The sequence below is a fragment of the Cervus canadensis genome, chromosome 28, assembly GCF_019320065.1.
Source record: "Cervus canadensis isolate Bull #8, Minnesota chromosome 28, ASM1932006v1, whole genome shotgun sequence".
Taxonomy (NCBI): Eukaryota; Metazoa; Chordata; class Mammalia; order Artiodactyla; family Cervidae; genus Cervus; species Cervus canadensis.
The window spans coordinates 6,666,848-6,690,160 of NC_057413.1; the positions used below are offsets into that span (position 1 = coordinate 6,666,848).

The 23,313-nt window shown below is 42.4% G+C and overlaps 1 protein-coding gene across 1 annotated transcript in view; it reads right to left on the reverse strand.

Annotated features, from left to right (window-relative positions):
* The window catches only part of MAK (male germ cell associated kinase), a 48,812-nt gene extending 33,637 nt beyond the window's left edge, over window positions 1-15,175 (reverse strand). Inside the window, exons 1-4 of the mRNA XM_043450023.1 lie at window positions 15,067-15,175; window positions 8,104-8,436; window positions 3,642-3,696; window positions 2,267-2,388 (exon numbers count right to left, since the gene is read on the reverse strand). Of these exons, the coding sequence (XP_043305958.1) occupies window positions 2,267-2,388; window positions 3,642-3,696; window positions 8,104-8,204 (278 nt within the window). The 5' untranslated portion in view covers window positions 8,205-8,436; window positions 15,067-15,175. The remainder of the gene's footprint in view (window positions 1-2,266; window positions 2,389-3,641; window positions 3,697-8,103; window positions 8,437-15,066) is intronic.
* Between the last annotated feature and the right edge of the window lie 8,138 nt (window positions 15,176-23,313).

Sequence of the window (23,313 nt, forward strand, 5' to 3'; positions counted from 1 at the left end):
CTATGCCAAAGCCTTTGACTGTGTGGATCACAATAAACTGTGGAAAATTCTGAAAGAGATGGGCATACCAGACCACCTGACCTGCCTCTTGAGAAACCTGTATGCAGGTCAGGAAGCAACAGTTAGAACTGGACATGGACAAACAGACTGGTTCCAAATAGGAAAAGGAGTACATCAAGACTGTATAATGTCACCCTGCTTATTTAACTTATATGCAGAGTACATCATGAGAAACGCTGGGCTGGAAGAAGCACACGCTGGAATCAAGATTGCCAGGAGAAATATCAATTACCTCAGATATGCAGATGACACCACCCTTATGGCAGAAAGTGAAGAGGAACTAAAAAGCCTCTTGATGAAAGTGAAAGAGGAGAGTGAAAAAGTTGACTTAAAGCTCAGCATCCATACAACTAAGATCATGGCATCTGATCCCATCACTTCATGGGAAACAGATGGGGAACCAGTGGAAACAGTGTCAGACTTTATTTTTTTGGGCTCCAAAATCACTGCAGATGGTGATTGCAGCCATGAAATTAAAAGACGCTCACTCGTTGGAAGGAAAGTTATGACCAACCTAGATAGCATATTAAAAAGCAGAGACATTCCTTTGCCAACAAAGGTCCGTCTAGTCAAGGCTATGGTTTTTCCAGTGGTCATGTATGAATGTGAGAGTTGGACTGTGAAGAAAGCTGAGTGCCGAAAAATGGATGCTTTTGAACTGTGGTGTTGGAGAAGACTCTTGAGAGTCCCTTGGACTGCAAGGAGATCCAACCAGTCCATCCTAAAGGAGATCAGTCCTGGGTGTTCACTGGAAGGACTGATGCTGAAGCTGAAACTCCAATACTTTGGCCACCTCATGCGAAGAGTTGACTCATTGGAAAAGACCCTGATGCTGGGAGGGATTGGGGGCAGGAGGAGAAGGGGATGACAGAGGATGAGATGGCTGGATGGCATCACCGACTCGATGGATATGAGTTTGAGTAAACTCCGGGAGTTGATGATAGACAGGGAGGCCTGGCGTGCTGTGATTCATGGGGTCGCAAAGAGTCGGACACAAGTGAGTGAATGAACTCAACTGAACTGAAGCACTTTCATAATCTCCATAGTTATCACTTCTAACGGCTACAAAATAATTACATCAGTATTATCCATTGTAATTATCAACCTTTTCTCCCATTGATAGTTACTTATTTTAAATAGTGCAGAGAGATAAGTGAAGCTTTGTGTAGTCCTTTAACAGAATATACTGACTGTGATCACTATGGATATTATGCATCAGCATTAAAAGAAAACCTGTAAGTGGATAAATCAAATAAGAAATGTATCATCACTGAAATTACAACTACATAAAAAGCACTCAAGCCTGCATACAGGGGTTAGAAAGAAATTGAGAAAAATAAACACCAATTTGATCGGTAGAGATTTTCTTTACTTTTAACTGCTATTAATGTCATAATGCTATCAGCCTGGAACATAACACATATTCAGTATTTGTGAAAGAAGGAAAAATATGATTAAAGAAAAATTCACTCATCATCCTTACTACTTGAGAGAGAAAGTGTGTGTGTGTGTGTGTGTGTGTGTGTGTGTGTATGTGTGTGTGTGTATAAGAAACACAGAGAGAGAAATCAGCATCAATCCACTGAGAAATTCATCTCATATTTTAGGATCTTTTGCTGAACATCTCTGGCTTTAAAGACAGGCAAAATGGACATTAATCTCCAGATGTGATCAGTAGCTACCACGAAAATGTTATTCTTGCCACGCGCATGCACAGGACTGAAACGGCCCTTGTGTAGAGCGTCTGTTCGTGTGTTTAAAGGAGCCTTTTCCCAGTGTTGGCGGCACGCTGCTGTCACTCACGTAACCATTCTGATGGCCCAGCTCATTAGGTCCTTTCTTAAACACAACTTCGTTTTTCCCTCCATTCCTTAATTAACCTTCACAAGATGCGTGGGAGAGCAAGGTAGACGCTTTTCTCCGTTTTGCCCAAGGCCAGCTTTATTACTGAGTATTAAACTATAGATTTTGTTTCAAAAACTATAGATAGTGTGTTTATATGAAATATTTATCCTGACTTCTAAGAGATTACAACAGAAAAGTGATGTTTCTTCTCCAATTAGACATTATCCTTTGATAAAGATAACAGCTAATTTAAAGCTACCCCCTTGGACCCGTGTATTGCAAAGTGTGATAATATTACAGGGCTCCTAAGGGACTGATGGAGGAGATAGTAAGGGAAAACTTAATTTTCATAAAGACATACCTGTCTTTCATTAATTGATAGAGGTTTTCTTTCATATATTCAAATATAAAATAAAGATGGTCATTTTCTCTGATAACTTCTTTCAGTTTGATCACATTGGCATGATTAAGTTTCTTCAGAGACTGCAACAGAGCAAGTGAATATTACAAATTCTTAAGGCAAAGGTGCCGAATTTGGCAAAATCTCATCAATGCTAGGTATGATAATTATCTTACGTAATTTTCCATTTCTTCTAAATTCATTAGTGTATTGTATTTTAATACGTATAATATTTTACACATCTTAAAAATACCTTAGTACACCTATTTAAAGTAAGCAGATGGGGCTTCTCTGGTGGCTCAGGGGTAAAGAATCTGCCCGCGAAGGTAGGAGGCGTAGGTTCGATCCCTGGTCTGGGAACGACTACGGAGCCTGCGCGCTGGAGCCCCGGAGCCGCGACTAGCGAAGCCCGAGCACCCTCGGCCCCGGCTCCCGACGAGAGACGCCGCCGCAATGAGAGGTCCGCGCACCCGCAGCTGGTGAGGAGGCCTCGCTCGCCGCAGCCAGAGCAAGCCCGAACAACAGCAAAGACCCAGCGAGGCCACAAATAAAGAAGTAAAATCTTAAAGATAAAGTAAGCAGTAATTGTTTAAGGAATGAATGTATGTGCCGAAATAAACCAGGTCAACAATAGCTATCAAGGATTTCAGTCTCTTTTTTTTTCTTGGCCATTAAATAGGTTTAACCTTGTTTGTGACTTAACCATGTGCAAATCCATGCAAAAGTCTCCGAAAATGTATCCACATTGTACACATAAGATATAAAGAAATGGTATGTGGTAATTTTAAAAATTGTCTTTCCTTTGATAGTATGAATTAAAGCACTGTTTTAAAAGTGAGAGTGTACTTTCACGGCTATATTTAAAATGGATAACCAGCAAGGACCTCCTGAATGGCACAGGGAACTCTGCTCAATGTTACTTGGCAGCCTGGATGGGAGGGGAGGTTTGGGGCAGAATACACATACGTATACATGTATTTATATGGCTGAGTCCCTCTGCTCAGTCCACCTGAAACGGTCAGAACACTGTTTGTTAACCGGCTACACCCTAATACAAAACAAAAAGTTAAAAAAAATGAATAATAAATGGAGACCACGGGCATTAAAAATGTGAGTGTACTTTTAAATGTGTGGGTACAGTTATTTTCTGTTCTCCACTGACATTCTGATGAGAAATGAGTTTAGGAAGATAAAGAAAAACATAAGAAACAGAATTATCTTTGGTCTGCTTCCCTCAGAGAACAGAACAGTCTCCTTAGCTACCATCCTCGGGAATGAGAGACGTGTGGGGTAGAACTGAGGTCTTCTCAGGTTCTTCTCATCTCTGGGCTTTTACCTTAACTTCTCTCAAGTTCATACATTCATCCCAAGAATAGAACTTCCTCTTCATTCTGAAATTAAAACAGAAAAGTTCAGTGCCTGGGGACCGAGGGTGTGAAGACACAGATTACACCGCTGGCTCTCACTCTATTATTAGTTCGCTCCGGGCAAGCTGTGTGTCTCTCTTCCCTCCTCCTTAAAAGCAGATCATTTCCGTTCTGTGCATCTCAGGGCCACTTGGGAGGCTCATGGCCAGGTCACTTCTTGGACAAATTACCTACTGACCCTCCGTGCCGCAAATTCCTTAGCTATAGAGCTGCTGCATAAGAGAAGCTTATTGTAAATGGCTTAGGTCAGCACTCAGGAAATACTAGATGTTCCTATTTTTACCAGTATCTGTGGTTGGCTACAATGAGATAACAAGGGCATCACTGCTATTATTTCTAAAATACTCTTACTGAATCAGAATTTCACTTGTACGTATTCAGGTGCTAGAAATTTATGAAGGAGCTTGAAAAAAATTGAGGGCTTACTGACTTACCAAAAGATACTTTTCAGTACTATAGCCATATATGTCTTGCTGAAATGAAGAAAGTCCAGCACAATGCTCAATTTGAAATAAAACACAAGTCAATTCAAATATAATATAAAAGTACTTTCATCCAGTGATCAAATCCATCCAAAACTGTACATATAATCTCTATGATTCTTAAAAAATAATTGTAGAATTTTTAATAAAACTTTTAGAGGCTAGTTAACATATTCAGGTTCTTTTTCAAAATTTAGGACAAACTGAAACGTTTATTCTTCTTAAAAATCTGTACTAGCTGCAATCCACATGTACTAACATGCTACTTTCTCCTCAATAGTTACTACTTCTTATCAATACTACTTTAAAGTGATACAGGTATCTATATGCAACAAATATAGAAGTTTCTTCACAAAACAATTATCCCAATTTCTTAGACCAATTTAAAGAAATTAATTTAATTGTAAGAAGTTAAACCAATTTGTTAGAATTCCTTTTAGACTCCCTGCCAACTTCTCTTCCATTTACTTATTCATCCAACACCTGCTACGTGCCCGGATGATGAAATCAGGGATGGTTACCATGGTGCTTTCCATCTCACAGGAAATCGACTTTAGTTAACACAAAACAGACATACAGATCAGCTTTAAGGATCATGAGATAAACTGGCCAGGCCTCAGGCCTTGGTGATGAGGCAGTGTTTCAGAGGAGACCTGCAAGACAGAAGGTGCCAGCCAGAGAAACAGCTAGAAAGAGCTTGGCTGGTTAGAAGAAAGGAGAGAACTTTCACCTCAGGCTGATCCTTATTCCTTGAACGCCGGAGGCTGGCTTTCAGGGCTCTGAGGTTACCTTTCCTGTTCTGCTTTTTCTCCCATAGCACTGACCACCTTCTTACACACCATATAGTTTAATTATTACGTTTAGACCTTGTCTCCTCTCCTCAAGCACAGCAGTAAGCTCTTTGAGGACACCTCCCCCTGCCTGATCGGGTTTTGAGACACAGTTTAAGTCTCAATAGATGTTCGCTAAATGGTGGCTTGATGGATTTTGAAACCCCCAGGTGGGGCTCTTGAGCAACCATCCCACAAACAGGAGACCCTCTGGAATGGAACTGCCTCTTAGGTCTTTAAAGGACACAGAGCTTAATAAATATTGTTAATTTAATGAGGTGAGAGGGTCTTATCACCAGCCCCTAGAAGGACCAAGTTATAGCTTTTTTTACTTTTTTTTCTGAAATGGCAGCAGATACTACAAGGTTTATTACCAGTGACCTACAATAAAATTTCCCAAAGGAAAATCTCTCCTGCTTCCAGGACTTCATACATGCTATTCTTACAGCTTGGCTATGCCTCCCTCTCCTCTTCATAGCTTTTTCTCATTCTCAAGATCTCATTTTCTGTGGGATGTCTTCTAAGATGACACCACGAGACCCAACCCTCATTCTCATCTTCTTACCCCTCTCCCCCTAGGAGCCACAGCATTCATGAATTTTATTGTAAATCTTTCTAGTCCTTTTAAAGATATTTTTACATATAAATTTATGTGTGTGTAATGAAGTATTTGGGTGCATTTATATAATCACTTAGCCTATAACTAAGAATGATTTCATCTCATTTTGGCTAATATTTACACCTTGCTTATTACTTTCTTCTCTTATTGCACCAGTTAGGGTCTCCAGTACAATCTTGATCAGTAGGGGGTACAACAGGCATACTGGTCTTAAAACCAACTTTATGAGAAATAACTGTACTATTTCACCTTTCAGGTCAGGGAAATTTCTTTTTATTCCTGTTTTTCATTTCAGTTATGTAAACACGCTAAGTCACTTTAGTCACATCCAACCCTTTGCGACCTCATGGACTGCAGCCCATGAAGCTCCTCTGTCCATGGGATTCTCCAGGCAAAATACTGGAGTGGGTTGCAGTGCCCTTCTCCAGGGGAATCTTCCCAACCCAGGGATGGAACCCACGTCTCTAAAGTCTCCTGCACTGGCAGGAGGTTTCTTTTTTTTGGGGGGGGGGTAATTATTTCTTTTTTTTCATTTATTTTTATTAGTTGGAGGCTAATTACTAGCAGGAGGTTTCTTTACCACTAGTGCCGCCTGGGAAGCCCATTCATTATACATTATACATTTACTTACTTGATACTAATGGCTATTTGACAATACTTTATAAACATATTTCCTTATATACGTAATATTTTAGATCATCATATTGTAAAGTTTTTAACATTTGATAAACATTTGTTAAAGCATTTAAATTTTGGATGATCATCCTTTGGTTGAAGCGGTAATCAGTTTCCAAGACTTGTTGCGGTGGAAGCCAGCTACCGTGTCATGAGAACACTCAAGTGACGATCTGTAGAGCCCCATATAGAGAGAAACTGTCTTTATATAAATTTTTCTTTATATAAAAAAAAGAAATTTGGACAAAGAAATATGCATCAAGGGAAGCTGACATGGGAGGTGCATAGAGAGAAAATGCCATCGATAAGCCAAGGAAAAAGGCCTAGGAGAGAGCCCTTCCTCCCAGCCCTCAGCAGGAACCAACCCTGCTGACACCCTGACTTTAGACTTGTAACCTCCCAACTGTCTCAATAAATCCCTACCATTTAAGCCAACCAGTCTGTGCTTAAACTGGCATATACAGAAGTCCAGTCTGAGCCACACTGTGTCCCCCCAAATCCATATCTTGAAGTCCTAAACTCCCGGTACCTCGGAGAATGACTGCATTTGGAGACAGACCTTACAGAGGTAATTAAGGTTAACAGAGGGCTTTGGGGTGGGTCCTAATCCGATATTACTGGTGTCCTTATAGGAGGAGGAGATTAGGACCCAGACATACACAGACGGAAGACCAGGTGAACACACGGGGAGAAGAGAACTGTCTGCAAGCTGAGGAGAGGGGTCTGAGGGGAAACCAACCCTGCCAACAGCTCGATCTCACTTCCAGCCTCCAGACTGTGGGGAAATAAATACGCTGCTTAAACCACCCAGTCTGGGGTACTTGGTGAGAGCGGCCTCAGCAAACTGACACGGCGAACCAGCTTGTAAGTGCGTCCTCCAGCCCCGGTCCAGCCTGCAGATGACTGTGACCTGGGCCGACCTCTGCCATCACCGCAGAGAGGCCTGGAGCCAGAACCACAGCTGAGCTGCTCCTAAATTCCTGACCCACAGAAACCATGAGTTAATAGATGTTTGTTCTTGTCTTAAATCACTAAGCTTTGGGGTAATTTTTTTTTTAACATATGATAGATATCAAATACAGTAGATTAAAGAAATAATTAGGTTAATAATTCCTCTATTTCATATGGAGCTCAGGGAAATACCATATGCCATTCAGAACTCAGCCTGATATTGTGAATACCATCTGATTTTGAGGCCTGTTGTTTTAAAGAAATAATAATAATCTCTACTCTGTACTCTACTTTAAGTGCTAAAAAAATTTCTACGTATTACCTCCAGTCTCAGTTCAGATTTGTCATGCATAAGAAGCAGAGCCCTAAACAGATAACCAATGGGAAGCTTCGGTGTAACACAGGGAGCTCAGCCTGGTGCCCTGGGACCACCCAGAGGGTGGGGTGGCGTGGGGGGTGGGAGGGAGGTGCAAGACGGGGGGGGGACCACATGCACACTTATGGCTGGGTCACGCTGATGTATGGCAGAAATCAACACAACCTTGTAAAGCAATTACCCTCCAATTAAAAATAAATAACTTTTTTTTCAAAAAGCAGAGCCCTTATTTTGCTGAACAAATCAGAAAACTAAACTCATATACGTGGGGACCAGCAGAACTCCTTTCTTGCAGTGCTGTCTCCAGAATGGCATTCCACCATGGCCTAACAAGGGTGGGGTCTGCACCAGACTTCTCTCTGCGCTTGTGTACGTTCTCAAGCAAGCAAAGCAGAGGAACAGAAAGACGGGTGCACGTGGCAGGGTCGCCCGCGGTACCTTTTGATGGCCACCAGCTCCCCGGACTCGTTGCTCTTGCCCATGAGCACGCTCCCGTATGTGCCGTCCCCCAGCTGTCTCATGGTCGTGTACCGGTTCATCTCGGAAGAATGATGCAGTGCAGGCTGTCCACGGGAAAGGACGTCTTTGTTGAATATAAATATAAATGCGCCTTTTATTTTTATTCGTTTCTGCCCTTAGACCGTTGTTGCTACACTGGTGACAGGTTTTGTCATCATTAAATACAGGTTCTTCCCCAAGATTCTGTAGGTTCATAAGATGCAGCAGTAAGGAATCTGGCAAGGAAATGGTGCTTCCATTCTTATGAACACCCTGTAAAAAAACAAGAATAAAAGGAATGCTCATTAAAGCATCACTTCCAAAAATTTACTGGTAACCTAGGAAAACTGTAAGATAAATACTAATTTTTTAAGCACATGTCAGTAAATCACTTGTGCTATGTGGAATGACGTTCACATATGATAGACTGCTGAAAATCACTGTAGAATGCTTCATTTATTAATACATGGTACAATACATTTATTAATACATGTAATGAAACTGAACCCAATAAACATTGACTTAATGATGTTTGTGATTCCTTTTTTTTTTTTTTAATGACTATAATAGAATCTATGGGCTTCCCTGGTAGCTCAGCTGGTAAAGAATCTGCTTGCAATGCAGGAGACCTTGGTTTGATTCCTGGGTCAGGAAGTTCCCCGGAGAAGGAATAGGCTACCTGCTCCAGTATTCTTGGGCTTCCCTGGTGGCTCAGATGGTAAAGAATCAACCTGCAATGTGGGAGACCTGGGTTCAATCCCTGGGTTGGGAAGATCCCCTGGAAGAGGGCATGGCAACCCACTCTAGTATTCTTGCTGGAGAATCCCATGGACAGAGGAGCCTGGCGGGCTACAATTCATAGGGTCACAAAGAGTCAGACACAACTGAACGACACAGCAGCAATAGAATCTATATGAGTCCACATCAGACTGTGCAAAATCAGATTCTCCAATATATCCATTCTTAGAATCTATTTTTGCATCGTGCTTAATTTGGACCACAATCCCTTATGTGAAATTCCTGGGCCAGATGTGTTTGGAATCCAGGTATTTGCATATTTTAGAAAAGAAATAGAGGGTTTCCCTGCTGGCTCAGGGGTAAAGAATCCACCTGCAACACAGGAGACCCAGGTTCCATCCCTGGGTCGGGAAAATCCCCTGGAGAAGGAAATGGCAACCCACTCCAGTATTCTTGCCTGGAAAATTCCATGGACAGAGGAGCCTGGCAGGCTACAGTCCATGGGGTCACAAGAGTCAGACTCGACTCAGCGACTAAACCACCAGCCACAGAAAAGCAGTCGGGTACATAACATCTCCCAAAGAGCATCTCAACGCACCTGCAGGAGAATGTAAGAGAAAAGAAACGAAGACCACAAGTGTCCTCACATCACTCGGGCCCCATTTTATTTCAAATGAATTTGCACAAAGTAATTTCTGAAAAGTCATCTTTCAGAGCTTTGTGGATTTCAAAACTGCAGAAAAGGGGTTGTGGATGTGTATATATTGGAAGGGTACAGGTTTCTATAGGTTCTGATTTTATTACTACAATAAAAAAAAAAACGAAGTACATAAAGCCATAGTACCTCCTTCATTACAACTGTGTTCAATAATTTCCTCCCACTCTTCTGTCTCAATTCAGCTTTCAAGGAATATTTCTCATTTCATACCTGTTTATCATTCTTATGTTGCTTTAAAAAAATCGATCCTCCTGCTACAAGGCTGTATTCTTAGCTGCAGAAGGTAACAACGTTTGGCACTATGAAGGGACATAGCTTGTTTTAAAATGTTTTATAGGGAACTCCCTGGAGGTCCAGTGGTTAGAAACTGTGCTTTTGCTGTCGAGTGTCCGAGTTTGATCCATAGTTGGGGAACTAAGATCCGACAAGCTGAGTGGTTCGGCCAAAAAATAAAATGCCTTTTATAATCTGTTGCTTCAATCAATGATTATTTTTCCTTCACTGTAGCACTACTTCCACAAAACAAAATCACAGAAATTCCTTCTCTATTAGATGCAGAAATTAGAGCAACAAGAATATATTGTAGTTGTCAAAGTACCCAAGGCTTCCAAAAATAGGCTTTTCTGCGGAAACACCGCAGAGAAGTGCACTAAAGTGATGTAGTTCCCTTTATACAGGAACACATTTGTCCACAGGAAGCCCCGGAAGAACCTGTGGGGCTTTTAAATAACAGGGAGTGCTTTCATTTGTCATTTATTTTACTTCAGGATAGACAGCAACCCCTTCAAAGGTGCGTGAGTAGTTTAGGCCACACTACCTCTGTGGCCAGGAACTTGACAAAGAGATCTCGATAGTAAATTCCATTTCTATTTAGTGGTTCCTTCATCTGGCTCAGTTATGTCTTAGCAAATGGTTTCAACAAATGACAGCAAATGCTTCCCCATTTGCCTGAAAATGAAGTTCTTTTGCAAGTGGTCTTTACATTATACATAGACACAGGTTCTAAACATGAGGGTATTAATATAGAGGAAGGCAACATCCCCCTGCATGGTTCCTGACTAAAATGTGTATTTGGTTTCCTTAATTTTTCCATTATCTAGGTAAGGAAAGACAATTTTGAAAGCTCTTTGGGGGTCTGTTTGGTAATACTCTGTGCTACGATTAAATAAAACATGGGCTATAAAACATACCCCTTCTGATCACGTAGAATTTTATTAAGTCAGTATTTTGCAGTTTATTATCAGATATTAAACTGCCTGACATTCTTTTTTTTTTTTTTGGCTGCACCACACGGCTTGCAGCAAAAGTGCCAAGTTCTAACCACTGAACCACCAGGGAATTCGCTAAATTGCTTGACATTCTTTTCTAGCTTCTCTATTTAAAGTCTTTTACCCAAGTATGCTCTCCAGAGGTTTACCATTTTTTCTGGTTAAGTAACAATACAGAGAATAAATTTGTCCAAAAGGCCACAGTGTTCATCATATCAGTAACAATGTACAACAAAAACGCAGAGGGATTAAATGACCTAGGATCGATCAAGAGAATCAATGATGGAGTTAGTCTAATAGTTGCATTAGCCTGAAGCTGTTTGGTTTTTCAGCGCAGTCCCCAACTTCTAAACAATCCATCCTTGCTAGCTTTTACAATCACTAATGCAGCTAAAAAAGAACCACCCCTCTTCACTCCCAAACCGTGTAGAATCTACCCCACAGTGAAGGTTGCCCACCCCCACCACCCCCTAAAGATTCCTAACTCCTCACCCTAACAAGGCAAGATGCTATAAACAACCTGGAAAGTACACAGGGGTTCTCCCCACCCCGACGACACCGTGGGGCTAGATCTGGCTCATGCTGATAACCTGGAAGGACACTGAAAACTTAGGCCAGAAACAGTGAAGGGAGAGTGAGTCAGGGAGACGGGAGTCTAACTGGAGTTCCTTAAGAAATTTATTTTCACCCCACCCCAAGTTACTGAATTACATTTTAATGGGATAAATAGTAACATCTTTTCTTTGCAAATCTGCTGCACATGCAACAGATTATTTTCATGGTAACACCTAAGTGAGGACAAACATTGAGGGTCTGAGAGGCAGATGGTGATTGTAGGAGCCTCTAGAAAAGGACAAAAGAGAAAGGAGTGAAGAGGGAGCTGCCCGGGGTGGGAGAGAATTTCAGAGGTAAGAGGTGCCTGAAACGTGGAAATTTCACCTTGCAGTGGCTCAACCCCCTGCAAAAGTGGGATGAACTGCCTCTTTCTCTTCCACCGTAAAAAGCATCGACCCCACCACAGTACTGTTACAGCACAACAGACCCATCAGTCACTGATGCCTTCCTGCTCCAGCTTGGAAGCACAGAGGTTTTGTTTTTGTTTGGGAGTGGCTGTAATAGAAACCTCACTCCAAGTCTTCAAAAAAAAGAAAAGAAAAAACACTGGAAACACGGTTTGTTTCAAGTGCTATAGCATAGGATACTTACATTCAGGGAAAAATAAAAGAGGTACACGGCAGTTTCTCAGCTTCTTTTGTTTGAGGGGGTGAAGATTATGGGTATGACATGGATTTTAAAAAGTCTGATGTGTGGTTCCAAGACAATTGGAGTTTACACAAGTTTACATACTATGCTCCCAAACAAAGCTTCAGAAAGGTCCCTTTTGAGTCATTTGAATTACAATATAAACAGCTGTCCAGGGTGAGAAGCTGACCATTCCAGCTGTCTCCTTATCCCTCTGAAAACAAGGATAATGGCCCAATGTAGACAGGCATAGATGTATAAAGGGTTTTTTAAATTATTCCCATGTACCTACTCACTTGAGGGGCTTTCCAGGTGGCGCTAGTGGTAGATAACCTGCCTGCCAATGTAGGAGACTCAAGAGATGCAGGTTTGATCCCTGGGTCGGGAAGATCCCCTGGAGGAGGGCACAGCAACCCACCCCAGTATCCTTGCCGGGAGAATCCCATGGACAGAGAGCCTGGCGGCTACAGTCCATCGGGTCGCAGAGTCAGACAGGACTGAGCGACTTAGCGTAGCACAGCACAGCATCTCCTCACCGACGGCACGGAAACAGCTGTTCTCATGAGTGCAGCGAAGGAAGGTCCTAAACGGATTTACTAGTCAAAAAGCAGTATATGCAATTTACAAGACAGACTGCCTATAGGTCCCTAGTTCACATTCAATGATATTTCTCCACAAACTGCATGTATTCTTCTCTGTTGTTGTGTTGTTCAGTCGCTAAGTCGTGTCTGACTCTTTGTGACCCCATGGACTGCAGTACGCCAGGCTTCCCTGTCCTTCACTATCAACCGGAGTTTTATCAAATTCATGTCCTTTGAGTTGGTGATGCTATCCAACCGTCTCGTCCTCTGTTGCCCCCTTCTCCTCCTGCCCTCAACCTTTCACAACATCAGGTCTTCTCTGTGGACCCCTGGAAGCTAATTCTGCAAAATGCACTAAGTCACTTCAGTCGTGTCTGACTCTGTGCGACCCTATAGACGGCAGCCCACCAGGCTCCGCCATCCCTGGGATTCTCCAGGCAAGAACACTGGAGTGGGTTGCCATTTCCTTCTCCAATTCTGCAAAATAGGGGTGTATTAATATGATTTCTTTTGCACAAGAATATTTCCATGTATGTATTTCAATATGTATGCAACGAGGCAAAACACAAGTAAGTGTAATTTAACTATGATCCTCAAATAATTTAACAGAATTGTTAGGAACTTGGAATTTTCTACAATCAAGTTACAGTACTTTCTTATGAGTTATACACACCTTATATTCTGGATTAAGGGGAAAAAAAACATTTATTGAGAGGCTCAATTACAGACTTACATTAAAGAAATACTCTTACCATTTCTCTCCTATTCTAGTTGTCTTATTTTTAGCTAAGTGCACAATTAATGTAAACTTGAGCTTTATTCTCAACAGCTTCTACCAACTAATAAGGGATTTAGAAAGGATTAAAGAAGATTAAGACAGAGGGCAAATGGAGGGTAAAATCTGTGTCTGCCCAATCACTGAGCAGATAACCTCTGCACCTCTTCAACTTGCTTTGGTACAATCTGCCCTAATGTTATTACTCTAAGGCTGGAATTAACGTTTGTTTGTTTTTAAAGTAACGCCATAAAAATCATTAAGTTGTTTAAAAAGCAAAACAGAAAAAAAGTTATCAAACTAACCAAGTCATACCTTTACAGAAATTAAAAGGGGAAGCTTTTGCAATGGGAAAACAAAGATTTTGTGTTTAAAAAATAAAAGCATGGTGTTCTGTGCTAATATTCACAAACTGTTTTAAAACGAAGCAAAACCAAATCAACACACACACACACACACACACACACACACACACACACACACACACACACACACACCAACAAATAGATCAAACACCTTGCCCAAAGCCCGTTTTGCTTAGGCAGAAGGTGGCCTCCTTGGGCGGAGCGAGGGGTCTCCTTTTCCGGTCACTTGGTCCCTCGGCCCCTCGGCAGAGATGGAGGTTGTTGGGGGGGGAGGAGAGGGGACGGTAAAGACAGGCCGAAAGGCTGGAAAGTAACTTTTGCCTCCATTACTATTTCGACTCTAGGGATTGTTTTTCTGATTAAAATAACTCCGATACATTTGACTCTATGAGAATTCCGTTACAATTAGAACAAATGCCTGATCATTTAAAAAGATTAAACACAATTACATAAATTTCTTTCCGTTTAGAGTTTAGATTACAAACACCTTATAAAAAGCCAGTTTTATTGCCTCCCCTCCCCGACTCCAACTCTGTCCTTAAACTAAGTGCCCGTCTTATTTGCAAGTCAGGAAGCAGTTTTCATTCCCTGACGCTCTGATTTCTGATCCCCCCTTCCCCCGCCCCGCAGCAAACCAGGACCCTTAAGACTCCGGGGGCGCAGCCCCGCCGGCCTGCGGGAAGGGGTGGTCCTGGGGGACCCGCGTGTCCCGCCGACCGCAGCGGCGGGCTCGGCGTGGGGGACCCGGGGTCCCGCTGGTCCACCCTGCGCCGGGATTCCGCTTTTACCTTGGAGCCATTTGGGATGCACGAGTGAGCACTGAATTTGGACCCAGTTTCTCTTTCCTCCTTTTTCATTTTTGTAACAGTTCTGAACTCAATTCCGCTGCCTTCCCGAGACCCGATCCCGCCCCCTCACTCCTCAAGGCAGCGTCCCCTCCAGCCCAGGCACTAAAGGGAGAGGGGGAGTCCCGGGGTGAGGGCGGGGGGTACGATGGGAGACTCTAGGGTAGAGGTTCGGGGGGTGAGGGTCTCCCAGGCTAATGTATGCCCACGGTCATCCTCCAACCCAGGACTGAACCCCGCCGTCTAGCGGCGCAGGAAAGTGGCCAGGGGCGCTTCGGAGCAAACCCACCGCGCTGGGAGCAGGTAGATCGTCCCCGCCGGCCAGCCCCGCCCCTCCCCGAGTCCTCCTCCCTCCAGTCCTCCACCCCTACCGGTGTCCAGGCCCCTTCTCTCAGCAGAGGTCGGCCCCGCTAGGACAGGGCGCCCGGGGAACATGCCGGGTCGCCTCGCAGGACAGACTCGCGTCGGACGGACGGTGGCCGCCCCGCTGCCCGCTCGGGATTACCTGCCCGCGCCGGCCGCTTACCTCGTTCGCTCCCTTGTGAAGCTCCGGCGTCCAGTGTGTTCCATCTCCTAGGAAACGGCGTGCGTGCGTCCGCCTCCGCGCCGCCCTCCCGCTTACACCCCGCCCACGGGGCGGGGCTGAGTGAGAAGGCCCCGCCCATGGGCGCTCGCCCCGCCTCCAGAGGGGCGGGGCCTCCGGGAACGCCTGGAAGGCGTTGGAGTTCCTGCTTCTCTGCTGTCTTCATTTGGGGCTTGTGGCAGTCCTGATTACCTTCGCACTTATTTATAAGAAGTTGGGTTGTTTGCCCTTTGTTCCGACTCGTTCTGTAAAGTCTTGATTCATTAAATCTGGTTCCCAGGTTTGTGAAGAGCAAGAGGAAGCCAACTGTTCGCCTCGTAATCCTTGTATTTTGTTTAGACATGTACTGCCTGGGGAAAACTGAATTGCACTGGATTGCAATTCTTTATATTGGTCAACTTCACACATATATGTTAACTCCTGGGCCACACTTCTGAACTCATTTTCACTCATTCGTTCAAAGAATTTAGTACACAGTCACGGTGTAAGACTGTGGTAAATCCCAAGATAAATGAGTTAATGGTGAATAAATACACAAGTGATAGTAACTAGCCTCGAGTTGTGAGAGAAGGGCACACTTGTGTTTCTACCAAGAAGAAGCTCAATTAACTAGCAAAAAGGCCCATAAATTAGAAGCATGAGACATGGGGTGGTGATGTACCTGCTAGCAATTATCCATTATGTGTCAAGGCTCTGGAATAATGATAGGATAGCAGGACAGACATGATAATGGTTCTGTCACAGCTTAAAGTGAAAAAAAAATGGGGAAAGTATTCATAAGAAGCATAAGTTAGATCATGGAGGTCTTATAGCCTGCCATGAAACTCACCAGGCAATAGCAAGAGGACTATGAAGAATTTTCTACAGAGGAGTGACATGCTCACTTTTGCATTTCAGAAAGATCACAAAAGCAGCAGTGGATAAGGTAGATTTCAGCAGTGAGTCTAGAGGCAAAAGAATAAGAAGGAGGCTATGGCAATTGATCAGGAAAAAGTGGTGGATCCAACTATAGCAGTAATGACAGAGATAGAACAAGGGCTATTTAGGAGTTCAAATTGACAGGACCATGTGACTTAGACGGGTGGTGCCATCCTAGCACTGGGACCCTCTGCACCTGCCCCTGGGTGGTCCCAGAAGTTTCAGGCAGAAGCCAGGGAGGGCTCACATGGAGGAGATCAAAAGACATTGAAGCCAAAACACTCAACTGGAACTTTAGCCAGGAAGAATCCCTATGGATGACTTTGATCGTCTTGAAGGGCCACAGGGCAGGGTTGGGAACCTGAGACCTGGCCCGTCTGTCAAGGAGCAGCTACTTCACTGCGCTGTGTGTGCACAGACTATTCAGTTCACTTCATAACTTTCACAAATAAGCCTAGAATCTGTCTTGCTTCACAGGAAGCCATAAATTATATCACCTCAAGTGTGTTTGCTTCTGTCAAAGGAATTTGTGGAGCTGATCTTTATCAATATGTTTCTAGGTTCAGCAACTTTGTTTATGTTTTATTCACTGACTTAGATGATTCTACTGTAATACGATATATCATCAAATTCCTGACCAAAAGGAAGTTCAAAAGCTCTGAAAAAAAAATTTTTTTAATACTAGAGGGACATCGTAAAGGCAAGTGACTATTGAAATCCCAATTTTCATTCCCACTTTTTTTCATTTATTAAAATGCATACTTTTTGATTTGGGTCACCGTGAGAGGAGGTTAAAGTTTAAAAACTCAGGAAATCAATGCAACTTTTTAAAGCATGAGAAGTAACTGTACACTTCATGTTTTAAAAACACCACACATATATATAATGGAATATTACCCAACCATAAAAAGGAACACATTTGAATCAGTTCTAATGAGATGGGTGAGCCTAGAGCCTATTATATAGAGTGAAGTAAATCAGAAAGAGAAAAACAAATATCATATATTAATGCATATATATATATATATATATATATATATATATATATATATATATAAACTAGAAAGATGGTACTGATGAACCTTGATGCAGACATTGAGAAAAGACTGGACACAAAGAGGGAAGGGGAGGGTGGGATGAATTGAGAAAGTGGCATTGAAACATACGCATTACCATATGTAAAGCAGATAGCCAGTGGGAATTTGCTGCATCACACGGGAAGCTCAAACCCAGTGCTCTGTGACAACCTAGTGGGGTAGGATGGGGTGGGAGGTGGGAAGGAGTTTCAGGAGGGAGTGGCCCATGTATACCTATGGCTGATTCATGTTGATGTATGGCAGAAACCAACACAATATTATAAAGCAATTATCCTCCAGTGAAAAATACAGAAATTTAAAAAATCAAAGTAAAGACCATCATCATCAATAAAAAAAAAAAAAATGACACAAGTCTTTGGTAAGTATAACTTTTAATTGGCTCCATACAGATGGAGACTTTAGAGGTATTTATTTAGATGCTTTTATTTCCTTATTTAGTTAATTGTTTTGGGTGTATTTCCCATGGCTTGCAGGATCTTAGCTGCCCAATCAGGGATTGAGCACAAGCCCTGACAACGAAAGCACTGAGTCCTAACCAGGGAATTCCCTAGTATTGCACTTTTAAAGATGAGTTTGCAAATAAACAGATAAATAAATAAAACAAAATAAAGGACTGCCCTAGTCATCCATTGGTTAAGACTCTGGGCTCCTATTCTAGGGTGCAAGGGTTCGATCCTGATTGGGGAAGCAAGATCCCACATGCCATGCAGTATGGCCAAAATAAATAAATAAATAAAGATGAATTTGTTTTAGTTTTGCCATTCATTTTGGGGTATATTCTTTGGATCTAGGATATAACCTTTACTCCCTGTGGCCCTTCTAGTGTTCTGATGGGAGGCCTACGGTGTTTGCAGTCCCTTCCAGCTCCATGAGACCAAACACTAGGTTCGGTCTCCCTGGCAGCCAGCAGACCACACGGTGGCTCCGTTTCAGCAGCTTTTTCCAGCTGTTACTTTAATAGTTTCCTTGGAGTCTTGTCTAAACAAGCCCAGGTCAGGGGTCAGCCCAGAGTGTAAGGTGAATTTGTATCCAGATTTGGGGGACTTCCTCCCTGTGGCTGCTCTGTGGTTCCCCCACTTAGTTTCCAACTCTGCCGGCAGCTCTAGCCTCCACTCTCCGACAAGCCAGAAGCCCTGCGGCCTTCTGCTCCAGTTCTAGCTGCCCTGCTGGTGTAGACGGGGACGCACTCTGAGGAGACATCGGAGACGCTGTGTAGCCCCGGACCCCAGTCATCCTGGTTCTCTTCCGTCGGGGCTCCAATCTCCCCACCCAGTTTCTGTTTGACTTTGGTGGTTTTTCCAGGGCCTTCAAATAGTTAAGCTTTATATTTGTCCAGAGTTTATAACCACCACCTGCAGGAGAGTTAGTTCAATACAAGCCACTCCACCATTTCCAGAGCTAGAATTTCAACAATTTACTTTTGAGTGTTGATACTTCAAATACTGTAGAGCAATATTGTATTCAATATTGTATTCCTAAATATTCCTATTTGTAATCTGATGGACTGACATGTAGATATGTAACAACAAAATGGCAAAATATGTGTTCTGAGCCCAGCATAGCATCAGGATTGGCAGTGGTTTAATGTTATCATTATTTGGGGAATTCCCTTCTATAAACCCTCATCCTTGTACTTTCCATAAACTGTGTCATCCTCAATAATCAATTTTTCAATGCTTAAACCTTAATTGATGTTTCTCTCAATTCTCCTTACAGGATGAAGTGTTGAGAAGTGTGTATATTTTTAAACTACCTGCATATTCCTTATCAAAGATTAGCAACATATCCTTCATTACATGATTCCTATCAAAACCGTAGCTGACCTAGCAGCCTCGAGGTTCTTTTGAGACTGTATTTCACATTTTGAGCTCTTCATTTCCTAGGAAGATAAGCATTCTTGAAGAAGATGTCATTACATGGCCTCAGAGCTTCCAATTGATAATACTTTGTAAGCCTAAAATCAGTTGAGAACCTCTGAACTTCTTAGTATTTAAAATTGACAATAAAATAATTGAGAAATAGAGCAAGAAAAAATTTAGGATTTGTATATATATCCTATTTTCCAAAAAAATTGTATCTTTTTTAAAAATTGAAGTATGGTTGATTTACAATGTTCTATTAGTTTTTGGTGTACACCGAAGTGATTCAGAGATAGATAGATAGATAGATTCTCTTTCAGATTCTTTTCCATTATAGATTCTTACAAGATAGTGAATATAGTTCCCTGGGCTGTACGGAGAGACCTTGTTGTTTATCTGTTTTATATTTTGTATCTGTTAACCCCCAGTGCGGTGCAGTTAGTAGTCAGTGGCATCTGACTCTTGGTGATCTCTTGGGCTGTAACCCGCCAGGCTCCTCTGTCCATGGCATTTTCCAGGCAAAAATACTGGAGTGGGTTGCCATTTCCTCCTTCAGGGGATCTTCCCAACCCAGGGATCGAACCGGCTTCTCTTGTGTCTCCTGCTTTGGCAGGCGGATTCTTTACCAATGCACCACATGCGAAGCCCTTGTTAATCCACAATTCTTAATTTATCCCCCACTGCCCTTTCCCCTTTGGTAGCCCTAAGTTTGTTTTCTAAGTCTGTGACTCTATTTCTGTTTTGTGAACAAGTTCGTTTGTATCATTTTTTTAGATTCCACATATAAGCAATATCATATGATATTTGTCTTTTTCTGTCTAACTTACTTCACTTAGTATGATAATCTCTAGATCCATCAATTGCTTCAAATGACATTATTTCATTCTTCAAAAAGTAACTTTGGTGTTCCAAAGGGGTAGTGGGCCAATGATCGTTGCTCTGTTGTTCACGAGTAACTACTAGGTAATGATACTTTATATTTGAATAGCATTTTACAACCTACCAATGCCAAGTTTGATTTTATGTTGATGATTCCCAAACGTGTCTCTCTAATTCTCTGCCTCCATCTTGGACTCTAGACCCATATATCCAATAACCTGCTCAACACTTTACTGAGAAATCTAATAGTTTGAACTTAACATGCTCAAACTCAGCTCCTAATATTCTCTCCTTGCCCCACTTCCCCAAAGTGCTCCCCCTTCAGACATCCCTATTGTTGAGGCAGTCTGAAAGCGAGTTGGAAAAGAATTTTCAGACACAGAGTCCTGCAGAAAGCAGTGAGTTTATTAAGGGCAAAGTAGAGTTAATGAAGGCGCTGCAAATCCAGTAGGCCGACCTCCTGTCAGACCAGTGACAGCTAACGCTCTCCACGGGTTAGTGGCCAATTACAGCCTCAAGACAGAGAACATTCCTGCTGGAACGTTGGTATTGGGTGATTAGTTTGGGCGCTATAGGGTGACTACCATGGGTGGGCATTTTTGCCTAATTTGGGGTCAGGAAGCCTGCTAGAGATGATGGCGGGAGGGCTTTTGGCAACGTTTACAAAGGGGCTCGGTCAGTTCCGGAGGCGGCCTTGGTTCTGGTCTCTGCTCCTATGGCCTTGGAATAGGGTGTACGCCTGTGGCCTTGAGGCAGACTCAACACCTACCTCAGCTGATATGTATCACCACTGCAAGCGTCCAGTAAAAAAAGGATAATTCATTCCTTATTCCTTTTCTACATTTTTTTTGGCCGCACCATGCAGCTTGTGGGATCTTAGTTCCCTGAGGGACCAAACCTGAGCTTCCTGTAATAGAACCTTAGAGGTCTAACCACCAAACTACCAGGAGAGACCCCATTTCTACATTTTAGAATTGATTTCTTTCTTAGTTTAGAATTTCCCTTGGAGAGCACTTAAAGTGTAAGAGGTAATTGTGGAGATTCGAATTATATTTATCCATCCTTTCCTGGATTACTTAAAGTAGATATGTTTATATTTTTGAGAACAACTTTTACATTTACAGTTCAAGGAATACTCTAGAAATTCTTTTGGAATGTCTGATGTTACTAGTCAGCAGCCATTTTTGATTCATGATCTATTACAAATACCTGAGAAATCACCTTGAAATTATTTTCCTGGCATTTGCACAACTGATACAGGTCACTGATAACATTTGTTATTCTGTCACCACCTGCTACACCCTTCAAGTTCAGCAAATGCTTGGTGTAACATTTCACAGTTTCAAGGCATCTTGTCCTCATTAAAGAAATGAATCTTCAGGGTCTCATGAAAATCGTCAGTATCTCTTCAGTGTTTTCCATCAGCAGAGCAGTATAAAGCAATATCACTAGCTATTTATACCAAATAGTAGCAAAGTAAAAGGAGATCAGTCCTGGATGTTCATTGGAAGGACTGATGCTGAAGCTGAAACTCCAATACTTTGGCCACCTCATGTGAAGAGTTGACTCGTTGGAAAAGATCCTGATGCTGGGAGGGATTCGGGGCACGAGGGGAAGGGGAGGACAGAGGATGAGATGGTTGGATGGCATCACCGACTCAATGGATATGAGTTTGGGTAAACTCCGGAAGTTGGTGATGGACAGGGAGGCCTGGCGTGCTGCGATTCACGGGGTTACAAAGAGTCGGACACGACTGAGCGACTGAACTGAACTGAACTGAAGAGTTCCAGAGTAATATGGTACATTTATCATGCTGAGGAGTAGACAAGATCTTACATATATGAACTTTGCATATAATTAGTCCTCTTTTCTTCTCCACATAAAATGCATTTTAGTTTTTCAATGCATAATCTTGTCTAATCTCAGATTATACTAATTAAATTTTGTCAAAACAAGCCAAGTTTTTATTCCGTTTTATTAAAAAAATTTTTTTTTATTGAAGTGTTAGTTGCTTCACATTGTTACGTTAGCTTCTGCTCTACAGCAAAGTGAATCAGTTAGATGTCAAAGCAAGCCTTCAAAGTGTAAGTATCCCAGGGACTTCCCTGGTGGTCCAGTGGCTAAGACTCCCCACCCCCAGTGCAGGGGGCCTGGGTTCAACACCTGCTTGAAGAACTAGATCCCACAATCTGCAACTAAAGATCCTGTATGCTGCAATGAAGATCACATGTGAAGACCTGGCAGAGCCAAATTTTTTTTTTTTATGTATAATAAAGTGTGAGCATTCTAAGCTGTGTTTTATGTGTAGACAGTTTGTAAGTCTGACCGGAGCTCTGGTCAGGAATGCATCATGAAAGAAGACAAAACAGGAGATGTGTGATGGAATCCATGTTTGAAATGTTGGCATCTTACCATCTGTCTTCCTTCTAAGGATGTACTGAATCCCATTCTCAGAGGGGTGAGCTTGATCCAAGGGTTCCAAGGTCCATGGAAAAGTCTCTAGGATAACAAACTGCTTTTGCTTCATCTGATGCATTTTTCTTCAGTCTTTCCCTCTGTATCTTAGGGAGGTTGCTTTATAAGCAAATTTCTAGACCACATCCTGTTTTCTGGCTTATTTTCACTCAATTATTTCAGATTGTAAAGCACCAAGTTTCCCATGTTTCTGTACAAATCCTCTAAATAATATAGAATCTCAGGGACATTCCTCCTGGAAGCCCAGGTTCAATCCGCAGTCAGGGAACTAGATTCCAGAAGCCACAGCTCAGAGTTCTCCTTCTGCAAATAAATTAGATCCTGCTTGTCACAACTAAGACCCAGCAAGGTCAAATAAATAAATAAATAATTTAAAAAATTTAAAACCTCCACCCCTGAATAAGAAGGAGAAATTTCAGTTCCCCTGAGAGGAAGGAACCGGAGATCAAATTGCCAACATCTGTTGGATCATCGAAAAAGCAAGAGAGTTCAAGAAAAACATCTACTTTTGCTTTATTGACTATGCCAAAGCCTTTGACTATGTGGATCACAACAAGCTGTGTAACATTCTTCAAGAGATGGGAATACCAGACCACCCGACCTGCCTCATGAGAAATCTGTATCCAGGTCAAGAAGCAACAGTTAGAACTGGACATGGAACAACAGATTAGTTCCAAATAGGGAAAGGAGTATGTCAAGGCTGTATATTGTCACTCTGCTTATTTAACTTATATGCAGAGTACATCATGACAAATGCTGGGCTGGATGAAGCACAAGCTGGAATCAAGATTGCCGGGAGAAATATCA